We start from the raw sequence: 12,475 nt of genomic DNA, 5'->3' as shown, positions 1-12,475 counted from the left end.
ATACATACATATGCATGTGATCTTCCTTATAGATGTTTTCCCTGTAGTGTTCCATATTTCAGTAGATGACACCTCTGTCAACCTAAAACCTAATCAGATATCTGGAAATTATCCTCGACGTCTTATTTCTCATTATTTATGTTTAATTTGTCACCAAATCCTGTCAATTTTACCCCCAGAGTATGTATTTCTTGAATTCTCTCCACCCTAATTCAAACCACCATGTTTTCTGATCTAGACTACTGCTATATTGTCCTTCTAGTTCTGCCACTGTCTTGTCATCCCACCTACCTACTCTCCCCTTAAGGCATTCTCAATAAAGCGGTGATTGCCTGTTGTTCTTAGGATATTACCAAAATTCGCACAAAGCCCAGGTGCTCTATATGATCTGTCATACAACACTTGTTTCTCACCACACTCCACCTCACTTTCACACTCCACGCTCACAGCCTTTCAGTATCTAGAAAATGCCAAACTTCTTTCCATTTAGGGACTATGTAGATGCTGCTTCCTCTCTTTCCAACCCCCTCCCCTCACTGCCAGGTCCCATCCTAACTCATCCTCTGGGTCTAAGTTTAAATGTCACTGATCCTTTCTTGATTCCATCCCTCACCATGAATTTAAATTAGTACTTCTAATTAGTATCCCCAGTACCCCACTAGCACATGTAAGGTATAAGTAATAAAGAATGAGGAAATGAAAGACTTTGCATGAAGGTTGTTTCAGGACAACTTCAGGGATAGAGAACTAAAGCAGAGTGGAATTGAGATAACTGTTTGTCATTTATTCTTTATTTAGAGCACCTTTGATAGCAGAGAGTACAGGATAAAGTTCTTCTTTTCAACTTCTATGGTGTAAAGCAAATGACATTTTAGCAAACTTAAGAAAACCATGTGGAACTCTGTAATATCTTTGTATCTGGGATCATCTGGAACTAGCTTGATTTTGATGTGATACTTTATAGCCAGGCTACCTTAATTTGTCCCAAACTTGAATAGTAATTAATAAATGCTTAATATCTCAGCTGCATTTGAACTGTTGACAAAACTAAAAACAATCTACTTTCTTGATTTCCTTCCTATCTTTGTGGCCTCTCCTCTGCCTCTTGATTATAGGTCCTCCTCAGTCTTACCCTTAGATGCTGGAGTTGCCCAAGGCTCTTACTTAACTTCTGTTCTTTCTCTCTGTTCTCCCTGTATGATCCCTCTACTCCTGTAGTGTCAGTTTACAGCCATACAAAAAGTAAGTGGGTGGATGGATGGATAATTGGAAAGCTAGATGGCTGAATGAATGGATAGAGAGAAAATGTAAGAAAGACCAATAGCTTGACTTTGAGGACCAGTCTGCTTTGGCAGGTCTGAGCAGAACAAGGTACTTAGGTAGAGTGTCTTGGCCAAAAGTTGAAGATCTTATCACTCCCACCACTACCACTGCATCCCCAAGCTCACTTCCTTGGGAAGGCCTTTGCTGACACCCTTCAGCCCACTCCTCCAGGCAAGGTTAGGTCCCTGTTACACATTCCAGTAGCACCCTGCACTTATTTAGAGATACATAATCAATCACCCTTGGAATAATTTGCTTATTTTCTGTTAAGGAAGGGACTGTGTGACTTATTTAATTCTTTATCTCCAGTTTCTAAGCACAGTGCTTTCTCCACATAGTAGGTGTTCAATAAATGTTAGGTGAGTGAGTGAATCAGTGAAACAACAGTTTCTCAACGTTGAAAGGAACATCAGAGATCAGTTCTGGGATCATGATCAAAAAGATATTCTGTGGTTTTGCTTTTCAAAGTATGGTCGTCTGGCATTGTCATCACTTGGGAACTTGTTAGAAATGCACCATCTCAGACCCTTCCCCAATCTCCTGAATTACAATTGCATTTTAAGTTCTGGGATGATTCATATGCACCATAAAGTTGAGATGTACTGCTCTTTATCAGGTACTTGTTCTGCTTTCGCTTCAGCACCTCCAGGGAAGAGGAACTTAACTACCAACCTGAATATTCTTTTACATTTCAGTTAGTTGTAATTGCTAGCAGGTGTCTCTTTAATTTAGCCCAAATCTACAATTTCTTCCCTTTGGTTCCAGTTATGTCCTTAGGCCTCCAAAGTAAACCTAACCTCTTTTTTACCTATAGACATTTGGAAACGGGTATTATGTTCCTCATATGACAGAGAAGAATTTGTAACCAGCTTAGCTATATTTTTATTTGCTTTCTGATGAGTAGGAAATTGGAGTGAAGAAACAATAAGCTAAAAACGAAACAAAAAAGAAACAATGACCTAAAGCTGCAGTCCAGGCCCTGGCTTCCTGTGGAGTCTTTACCCTGTGGCTCTGACACCCTCTTCATTGGGCCTGAAAGGGGCCATGTATGCACCAGCTCTGGTTTATGAGATCTCCAGTCCAAGGAAGTTGGAGGAATTGGTACTCTCCATCTGTTATCTATAATTTTTTTGATTTATCAGCCTTCAAAATCATTTCCCTTGTGGTCTTATTACAGGAGACTCTGTAGAGTGATGATTTTTTAAAATTACGCTAGTAGATTTTTAGTACTTTTTTCTTTTTCTCTGACTGGATAACTTGTGGAACTGAAACTTTGTTTTGTGAAGTAATATTTTGTGTGAATTTTAGTTACTAAGAATTCTCATCTGTATATGAAAAAATATTGTGAAAAATGAGTATTTACAAACTGCTTTCAGATGTTGAACAGCTATAGATAAAATATGGTTAAATTGCAACTAATCTATGAGGGTTTTTTTTTTTTAGCAACATGAGATTTTTTTTTACAGGTGTTCATATTTTTTAAGCTGCACGTTGTGCTATGTATTCCAGGCATAAAATACCTCTGCCTAAGAGAACCTAACATTTTAATTAGAGAGATAAGTCTGACGAACATGAAAGATTAGAAGACAGTGAGGTGCTTTTCTGTAAGACTATAAAGTAAACTAGACTCTTAGGAAGAATTCTAGTTACAGCTATAACTGTTGCACCATTGCAAAATGATTTTTAACAAAACAATGCTGTTTTCTTTTCAGGGCATTCATCCTCAAAGAAATCAGAAAATTCTGTAAACAGTAAGTATCTAGTATTTCTTTAATAAAAATATGTAGATTCAAGTTATTCACAGTTTGGGTTTCCCATCAATTGTGACTTGCTCTGATATATTATTTTTTGGTTTGGTACTATGTAAAAAAATCATAGAAAAAAATACCAAAAGTGTACGATTTCTTCCCCAATTTTGAACATTTTAAACTTTCTTATTTTAAAATAGAAGAGTGTAAAATTTCTTCTTCAGTAAATACAATGGATACACAATTTAATTTCACTTTATAGAATATGAAGGAAGAAAAGTAGAAGGATGAGGTTGGAATGGAAAAAGAATTGGGGAAGTGGATTAATATTTAAGAAATGTTGCTTATATTGTATACTGAGTCATCTCTGTTATTTGCTGATCTTGATTGATAAAATTAAATGTGTGGTTTGTATACGAACAATAAAATGTTGGCAACTGGTTATTACTGGTTAGTTTTTTTAATAAGTACTGTGGTTTTTACCAGATTGTATCAAACCAGATTGATTTTATTGGATATTTGCCACAGATTTTATTACTATTTTTTCCCCTGCAACATTCCAAAAAAACATTCAAATGACTTATAAATACAATAAAATAAGATTTTAAAAAGTAAAATCATGATAATGGAAAAATAAGATAGAATAGCAAAGTAAAGCTTGAGATAAAATTAACACAGACAAATGTTTACTAAAAAGTCCTGCATAATTACAAAGGTAGATCACACATTTGTCACTGTTCTTCTAAGCAACCAAACCAAAGAGGGAAACCACCGGTAGAATGATTAATTGTACCCATATGATCATATGCAGGGTATTCATCTTTTTCCGGTCAGAGTTCTGAGAGCATACTCTCCTGTGGGCTCATAAAAGGGGCATCCACCTGTGAGATAACAAACAGTAGCCTTGCATCTCAGTAGTAATACAATGTCAAATTTCTTAAAGACCTTGCAGTAGGGTTAGGGCTAATGATAAAGTGTAGTTCAATAGCCTTTCTAATTCATTTTATAATATCTGGACTTATTTTATGAGACTTCTAGGCTTGGAAGTTTGTAAACTTAAGCATTAATTTTTGTTCTGATTTAAAGTAATATATATTTACTGTGGCAAACTCAGGGAAAAAAAATTAGTAATTCCTCCAAATCCCACCATTCAAAGAGAAACATTATTAGCATTTTAATATAATTCTTAAGGAGAATTTCTCAGTAGTCAGTAACCAGAAATTTTGCACTGTGAGAAATAGAAAAAGAGACGTTTTAAGATATTTACTGTTTAAAGATTTAATGGAGAGGGCGGTGTCATTGGAGGCATTCGTCTAGTTTAGGGATACAGCATGTTCCTTATAAATTATTTTGCTCATACCAATTTTGTTTTCAGCATATTTGAAGTGTCCTAAAGCACTGATACTTTGTTTCTTCCCATGTGAATCCTAATTGATCTGTAGCTCCTTTTCCTAAATTAGGTGAAGTGTAATGACAGTTTCTAGAACATAGCCGGAGTCTATCAGTCTCATGCTATCTGGGCTGAAGTAGTATGTGTGTGTGTGTATATCTTTCATTTCCACTTGGATAATGTTCAGTTACCCTTTTACCACCATTTAATGTATGGATTATTAAAACTAAATCTATGAAGAAAAACCCAATTTCTGTGGGGAAAAGAATTTTAACTTGGATTTGTTGACTATTTACTCTATCAGCCAAAATGGCAAGTGGTTTACTTGTATTACCTCATTTAATCTTAATAATGGGCATATAATATCCCATTTTGCAGACAGGAGAACCGAGACCCAGAGAATTTACATAAAATGCCAAAGATCTAGTAGTTGGTTAATAGCAGAGTGTGGATGAAACACAGATTTATAATTCCACAAAGTCTGTGCCCCTTTACCGATATCATCAATAACTGTTCAGTGAATCAAATGTAAGTCTACTCTTTATACCCCAATTTTGGCAGATACATTCTATAAATCTACATTAAATGATTTGATCTGTGTCTCAATTCTATATATAAGATAGGTATAAAGAGACTTAACTTTTTTTTATTATCAGAGCCAAATGAGACAATATATATGTACAGCATGTGTCCAACACAAAGTAAGTTCTTAATAACTTGTAACTATTATCATTGTTACAGAAAGGAAAAAAAAAACAGACATTAAACAGATTCTGTGTTTTGTTCTCTAGAATTGGTCAAATCAAAAGTTAAGTCTGTAAAAGTTTGGCCCATCCATTTGTTATCATAATTGGAGACTTGCCACTTCTTCCAAGTTATTTAGGTATCATATAATATCTAGAAAAACCAAGGTGACAGATCTGTTTTCATTATTCAAACATATAGGGAAAATTATATGCAGTTTGCATTTTAGAAAGGAACATTGAAAACTTAAAGCAGGTCAAGAATGGAATAACCAAGGCATTGACAGAACTTGAAAATTTGTGTCATAGGAAGAAGGTAGAAGGAAATACAGATGTTTAGTTTGGAGAAACTTGTAGGGATGGGAGGGAAGGGATAAGGAGGTAGACATGGAAACTAGATGTTTGTAAGACTGCTTTTGTGTAGGAGACTTATTTTTGATGACTATTTGGCAGAACTAGAGTCTCTGGATAAAAATTGCCCAGAGACAGATTTTTGCCTTAATTTAAGGAAAAACTTGTCACTTAGAACTATCTGAAGAAAGGGATGGCGGAATGGGCTGCTTCAGGAAGTAGTGAGGTGTTTAAGCATAGATTGGACAGCCACTTGTCCTGGGAGATGTTGCAGTAAGAGATTTAATCATTGGATAAGGGCTACATTAAAGACCTGCAAGATCCCACACAGAGTCAGTGATGTCCATTCCGATCCCTACTGTCTAATAACTGCTGCGTAGCTTTGACACTGATGCCAGGGCACCCGTTGGTATTGCCTGTTCTGCTTATTGTGATTTCCTTAGCAGTGCCCCTCCCCTCCGGCTGGCTGCAGCAGTTACCATAGGAATGGTTTCTCTTCATTGCCGCTCTCAGGGGACTAGGATGCTATAGATTCATAATGTAGTCCAGTCTTCTAGATTTGAATCTCTGACAGTATTTGGCTACTTTTTTTTTTTTTTTTTTTTAAAGATTTTATTTATTGAGAGAGAGAGAATGAGAGAGACAGCACATGAGAGGGGGGAGGGTCAGAGGGAGAAGCAGACTCCCTGCCGAGCAGGGAGCCCGATGTGGGACTCGATCCAGGGACTCCAGGATCATGACCTGAGCCGAAGGCAGTCGCTTAACCAACTGAGCCACCCAGGCGCCCTATTTGGCTACTTTTTAAGCATATGATCTTTCAAAGAGAGTTATTTTATAATATTCTAAACTGATTCGATCTTTTAGTAAAAGTGGGTTGTCTAGTATCCGAAAACATGTGGAAAGTTGGCATGTGGGAGGTACTCTTGAAAGGGAACAAGAGGACAGGTGGTTGTAAGGCCTTTTAAAATTAGCTGCCCGCTTTCAAGATCTTGCAGGTTTTGTTCTTTGACATCATTAACAGGGTAACACTGTCATGTTAACTATTAGGCCTCATTAATTTTTCCGTGCTTTCTTTAGCTCATGTTAGTGAGTTTTCATAAAAATAAGAGTAGAACACTTTTATTCTCTCTTCTCACACATTCAGTTTGGGACACTGGCAGTTTCAGTGCTGGTTGTGATTGAGTGGGAATCTGGTTCCCAAGGCTTTATAATTTTATCTTTTATTGTCTTTGTATGTAGATCATTATAAATACAACCCCTGGGGCGCCTGGGTGGCTCAGTTGGTTAAGTGTCAACTCTCGATTTCAGCTCAGGTCATGATCTTAGGGTTGTGAGATCAAGCCCCGTGTTGGGCTCTGCACTGGGCATGGGACCTGCTTAAGATTCTCTCTCTCCCCCTGTTCCGCCCCCCCGCAAAATACAACCCCTCTCCTTTTTTTTTTCCCTGCCATTTTTGTTAGTTTTTGTGCCAGAATAGATGTAGTTAGGACCAAAGTTCAGACATGCATATTGATTCAAGGATCAAAGTCTAACAGGTAAAAGGCTAAAAACACTGTGGGCAAATCAATGCTGTTTTATTTTTTGTGTGTGTTTAAGGGACATTCTGTATTGACAGACTGAATTTGTGTCAGTTCTTTTTGAGACTAACTTACTGGAGAGGAACTATTTGCTAATATAATTACTTTATGGCATATACTTTTATTGCCTTATAATATCTTTTTCAGTATTTGATAATTTTTAGTTCACTAATATAGGGTGATTTTTAAAACACGTCTGTTTTGTTATGTTTTAAAAATAGAAATATCTTTATTGTTTTGACTGATTTTTAAAGGCAATACATGATCATTGTCTAAAATACAAGAAATTTGGAAATGCTTAAAGTAGAAAGTGAAAGTGTCGCAGGCCACAGGTAATATAATTACTGTTAAGTATGGTTGGTCCTTACAAACTTACAGTATATATAAACACATATGTAATCATAAATCGGATTATACCATGCATGCTTTCTGTAATTTTTAAAAAATTTGGAATAGCACAGACATTTTTCCATGGTAATACTATAGACATGCTAAGATTTTTTTTAACAGCTATATAGTATTAATTTAACCAATCCTAGATCCCTAATTGTGGGGATATAGGTTGTTTTCTTTTGTTGTTTTTGTTGTTATATAATGAACATCTTTGTACATGTATCTCAGGTGCTTATTTATTCTAAGTAAATAATTAAATTCTTAAAAGCAGCATTGCTGGTTAAAGGATGTGTATATTTTAAACTGATCTTTGTTGCTAGATTTTCCTCAAGAAAAAAGTTTACAGAATTTTTACTCCTCTAACAATGTATGAGTATGCCTATTTCTTTACTGAAATCAGCTTCTTCTAATTAATTTAATCAGCATCAATTTTTAAAAGCATCTGACAATATTTTTTCATGATTTAACTAACTGGTCCTACATACTAGTTCAGTTCTTGAGTTCTTGATCCTAATGTAAATATACTCTACAAAAATCTTAACGTGCATGTCTTTTGTATGCCAACAGAAAGAAGAAACTAAATCAAAGGCAATTATATTGCAAGAGATCATTCCTTTATAAGAGTTAATACTGAAATTGCCACTTTAACTCAGTGTGACTTAGGGGAGTTTCCATGAGACTCTCCTTGGTCTTTTTGCTGAGACTCTTTGGTATATCTCAACTTATTTATTTATTTTTAGGAAGAATTTATTGGTCTGAAAGAGTGAATTACATTTTTAGAGCCATAAAAGTTGAAACTAAACTGCAGTTAAATCTGAAGTTAATTTAATTGCATTGGTGGGTAGTTCAAAATATGTTTTAAATATAATACATTTTTAAAAATCTCTTTTAAATGAACAGGAAATTCTGATGAAGAAGAAGGTACTTCAGAATCTGAACTTTGGAAGGGCCCCCTACCAGAAACAGATGAAAAATCGCAGTGAGTCCTGATATTACTAGATAGTGCATACCCTTTGCATCAGTAGAGAAGCCACAGCCATTCTTGATAACAATTAATGAAAAAGCTTATCATCATGAATGTCTGTTTAATGCCAAGGACTGCCTAGCCTGGTAAGATCAGAGTTTATTCCCAGCCATTTTTGTGGCCATAAACGGCTAACTCATTCAGCTTCCACTCAGTGAGTAAATCTTTCTTCAGCTCGCCTTGACAAGTGACCTTCTGGTCTTTGCTTAGAATCCTTCAGAGAAGGGCTGTTTACTGGTTCCAGAGCAGCCTATTCTTGATATTCTGATTATCATAAACATGTACAGGGAGCCCCTTGAAGCTGTCTATGTACGGGTAAAAGTTTACTTGCCAACAACTACCTTAACCCCCCAAAGACAGGTAACTCAGTGTGCACATTGTTATCTGCCTTGGGTTGGAAGAGCTGTCTGGATGTGGGCTGGAATTTTATCAGCTCTTGTCATATACTGGGATGTTCAGCACTTGAGCTTTATATGTTAAAAGAGGATAAAATAAATACCTACTGCATAGAGTTTATTGTGAAGAGTTAATGAAATAAAGAATGTAAAGCACTTGGTACAATACCTACAAATATAAGTGCTCAATAAATTTTAGTCCCATTTTGTTAGTCTTTAGGCAAATTGGTTCATAATATTGAATCAATCCTAATTCATTAATTTAGGCTGATTATGAAACATCTTGCTATTTATGGTATGTTCTCAGTGTAATAGAATTCAGGTGTGTTGGAAAGAGTTTTTTTGTGTGTGTGTGTGGATATTTTTAAAAGATTTATTTATTTGAGAGAGGGAAAGAGAGAGAGGGAGCAAGTGCAGGGTTGGGAAGGAGCAGAGGGAGAGGTAGAGGGAGAGAGAATCCTCAAGCCGACTCCCCACTGAGCATGGAGCCCGATGCAGGGCTCGATCCCACGACCCTGAGATCACGACCTGAGCCAAAATCAAGAGTCAGATGCTTCACTGACTGAGCCACCCAGGCACCCCTGGATGATTCTTAATGTAGATTCTTTTTTTTTTTTTTTTAATTTTTATTATGTTATGTTAGTCACCATACAATACATCATTAGTTTTTGATGTGGTGATCCACGATCCATTGTTTTCATATAACACCCAGTGCTCCATGCAGTACGTGCCCTCCTTAATACCCATCACCGGGCTAACCAATCCCCCCTCTCCCCTCCCCCTCTAAAACCCTGTTTGTTTCTCAGAGTCCATAGTCTCTTATGGTTCATCTGTCCCTCCAGTTCCCCCCTGCCTCATTTTTCCCTTCCTTCTCCTAATGTCCTCCATGCTATTCCTTATGTTCCACAAATAAGTGAAACCATATGATAATTGACTTTCTCTGCTTGACTTATTCACTTAGCATAATCTCCTCCAGTCCCATCCATGTTGATGTAAAAGTTGGGTATTCATCCTTTCTGATGGCTGAGTAATATTCCATTGTATATACGGACCACATCTTCTTTATCCATTCATCTGTTGAAGGGCATCTCGGCTCTTTCCACAGTTTGGCTATTGCGGACATTACTGCTATGAACATTGGGGTGCATATGGCCCTTCTTTTCACTACATCTGTGTCTTTGGGGTAAATACCCAGGAGTGCAATTGCTGGGTCATAGGGTAGCTCTATTTTTAAATTTTTGTGGAACCTCCACACTGTTTTCCAAAGTGGCTGTACCAACTTGCATTCCCACCAACAGTGTAAGAGGGTTCCCCTTTCTCCATAACCTCTCCAACATTTGTTGTTTCTTTCCCTGTCCATTTTTGCCATTCTAACTGATATAAGGTGGTATCTCAATGTGGTTTTGATTTGGATTTCCCTGATGGTTAATGATGATGAACATTTTTTCATGTGTCTGCTAGCCATTTGTATGTCTTCTTCAGAGAAGTGTCTTTTCATATCTTCTGCCCACTTTTTGACTTGATTATTTGTTTTTTGGGTATTGAGTTTGAGAAGTTCTTTATAGATCTTGGATACCAGCCCTTTATCTGTAGTGTCATTTGCAAATATCTTCTCCCATTCTGTGGGTTGCCTCTTTGTTTTGTTGACTGTTTCCTTTGCTGTGCAGAAGCTTTTTATCTTGGTGAAGTCCCAAAAGTTCATTTTTGCTTTTGTTTCACTAGCTTTTGGAGATGTATCTTGAAAGAAGTTGCTGTGGGCGATGTCAAAGAGGTTACTGCCTATGTTCTCCTCTAGGATTTTGATGGATTCCTATCTCACATTGAGGTCTTTCATCCACTTTGAGTTTATCTTTGTGTAGGGTGTTAGAGAATGGTCGAGTTTCATTCTTCTGCATGTGGCTGTCCAATTTTCCCAGCACCATTTATTGAAGAGACTGTCTTTTTTCCATTGCATGTTTTTTCCTGCTTTGTCAAAGATTATTTGACCATAGAGTTGACGGTCCATATCTGGGTTCTCTATTCTGTTCCATTGGTCTATATGTCTGTTTTTGTGCCAGTACCATGCTGTCTTGGTGATCACAGCTTTGTAATATAGCTTGAAATTGGGCAACGTGATGCCCCCAGCTTTGTTTTTCTTTTTCAACATTTCCTTGGCGATTCGGGGTCTTTTCTGATTCCACACAAATTTTAGGATTGTTTGTTCCAGCACTTTGAAAAATGTCATTGGAATTTTGATCGAGATGGCATTGAAGGTATAGATTGCTCTGGGTAGCATAGACATTTTAACAATGTTTATTCTTCCGATCCATGAGCATGGAATATTTTTCCATCTTTTTGTGTGGAAAGACGTTTTTTAAACAAGATCACTTTTTTTTCTGCAACCTTAACTTTTTTTTTTCCAGCCAAGTAAAGAATTCCTAAAAGTGTGGTCATTATAGATCAGATTATAAAAAAGTTATTAGTGTAAATAAAGTATTGCTATCCTAGTTAAACTATGGACTAAACTTTTAATGGTATAACTTCCCATTGAAGAGCTTTATAGCTGAAATTGACAGAATAGGTCTTAGGATCAGCTCACCATTTTAGGCAGTGAAGATACTTGAGTAAATCCTTCTAAGAAGACTCTTATCAGGGGTGCCTGGGTGGCTCAGTCATTAAGCGACTTCCTTCGGCTCAGGTCATGATCCCAGGGTCCTGGAATCGAGTCCCGCATCGGGCTCCCTGCTTGGCAGGAGGCCTGCTTCTCCCTCTCCCACTCCCCCTGCTTGTGTTCCTGCTCTCGCTGTCTCTCTCTCTGTCGAATAAATAAATAAAATCTTTAAAAAAAAAAAAAAAAGAAGACTCTTATCATCCAGAACTTTTTGTGACCTTATAAATACTTGACATTGATCAAGTGTGGAACATCTAAGCCTACACAGAGATTCAGTTAATTTCCTGTATTTAAGTTCTTACTACAGTTTTTAAAATTTTACTGCATTTCGCTGTCATGCTGGGGGAAAAGGGACAACAGCATGGGGAATACCAAATTGCAGATAATTCTTAAATCAACTTTATCTGATTCTGTAGTTTTTTTTTTTTAATTTGAACATGGGTATAATGGCTTTGTGCATTCACAGTTATTTAAAACCAAGTAATGGAGTCCCATTGTGAATTTCTGATCTAAAAGAACTTTTTCTGAAGAGACTGGTAGACTGGATTTGACTTCCCCGCTTGATTCCCTGTCCCAGAAGGAAGAAAAGCAACTGTGTGTGTGTGTGTGTGTGTGTGTGTGTGTGTGTGTGTGTATTTAATCCTCACAGCACCTGTGTAAGGAAATACAATGTTCTCCTTTGTACAAACAAGGAGACTGAGCCCAGAGAAGTTAAGTAACCTGCTCATATAAGCTAATAAGTGACAGAGCTAGAACTTAAACACTGTCTGACTTGAAACCCTGTGGTATTTTTCTTTATCAGTCTGGTTCCTAGTGCTAATATTTATTTAGTACTTGACAGTTTTCATAGTATTTTAACACATTATAATACAATTTAGTAT

At 36.8% G+C, this 12,475-nt stretch overlaps 1 protein-coding gene across 5 annotated transcripts in view; it reads left to right on the top strand.

The window, feature by feature from the left end:
- The window catches only part of LOC116649616 (protein FRA10AC1), a 78,340-nt gene that overhangs the window by 63,237 nt on the left and 2,628 nt on the right, over positions 1–12,475 (top strand). For all 5 annotated transcript variants that reach the window (XM_032432610.1, XM_032432612.1, XM_032432611.1 and 2 more), the window contains 2 exons: positions 3,036–3,074; positions 8,426–8,504. In XM_032432610.1, the coding sequence (XP_032288501.1) occupies positions 3,036–3,074; positions 8,426–8,504 (118 nt within the window). The remainder of the gene's footprint in view (positions 1–3,035; positions 3,075–8,425; positions 8,505–12,475) is intronic.

The sequence above is a fragment of the Phoca vitulina genome, unplaced genomic scaffold (genome assembly GCF_004348235.1).
Source record: "Phoca vitulina isolate PV1807 unplaced genomic scaffold, GSC_HSeal_1.0 scaffold48, whole genome shotgun sequence".
Lineage (NCBI taxonomy): Eukaryota > Metazoa > Chordata > Mammalia > Carnivora > Phocidae > Phoca > Phoca vitulina.
The sequence above is the reverse complement of the archived record's forward strand: the minus strand, read 5'-3'. Positions and strand labels throughout refer to the sequence as shown.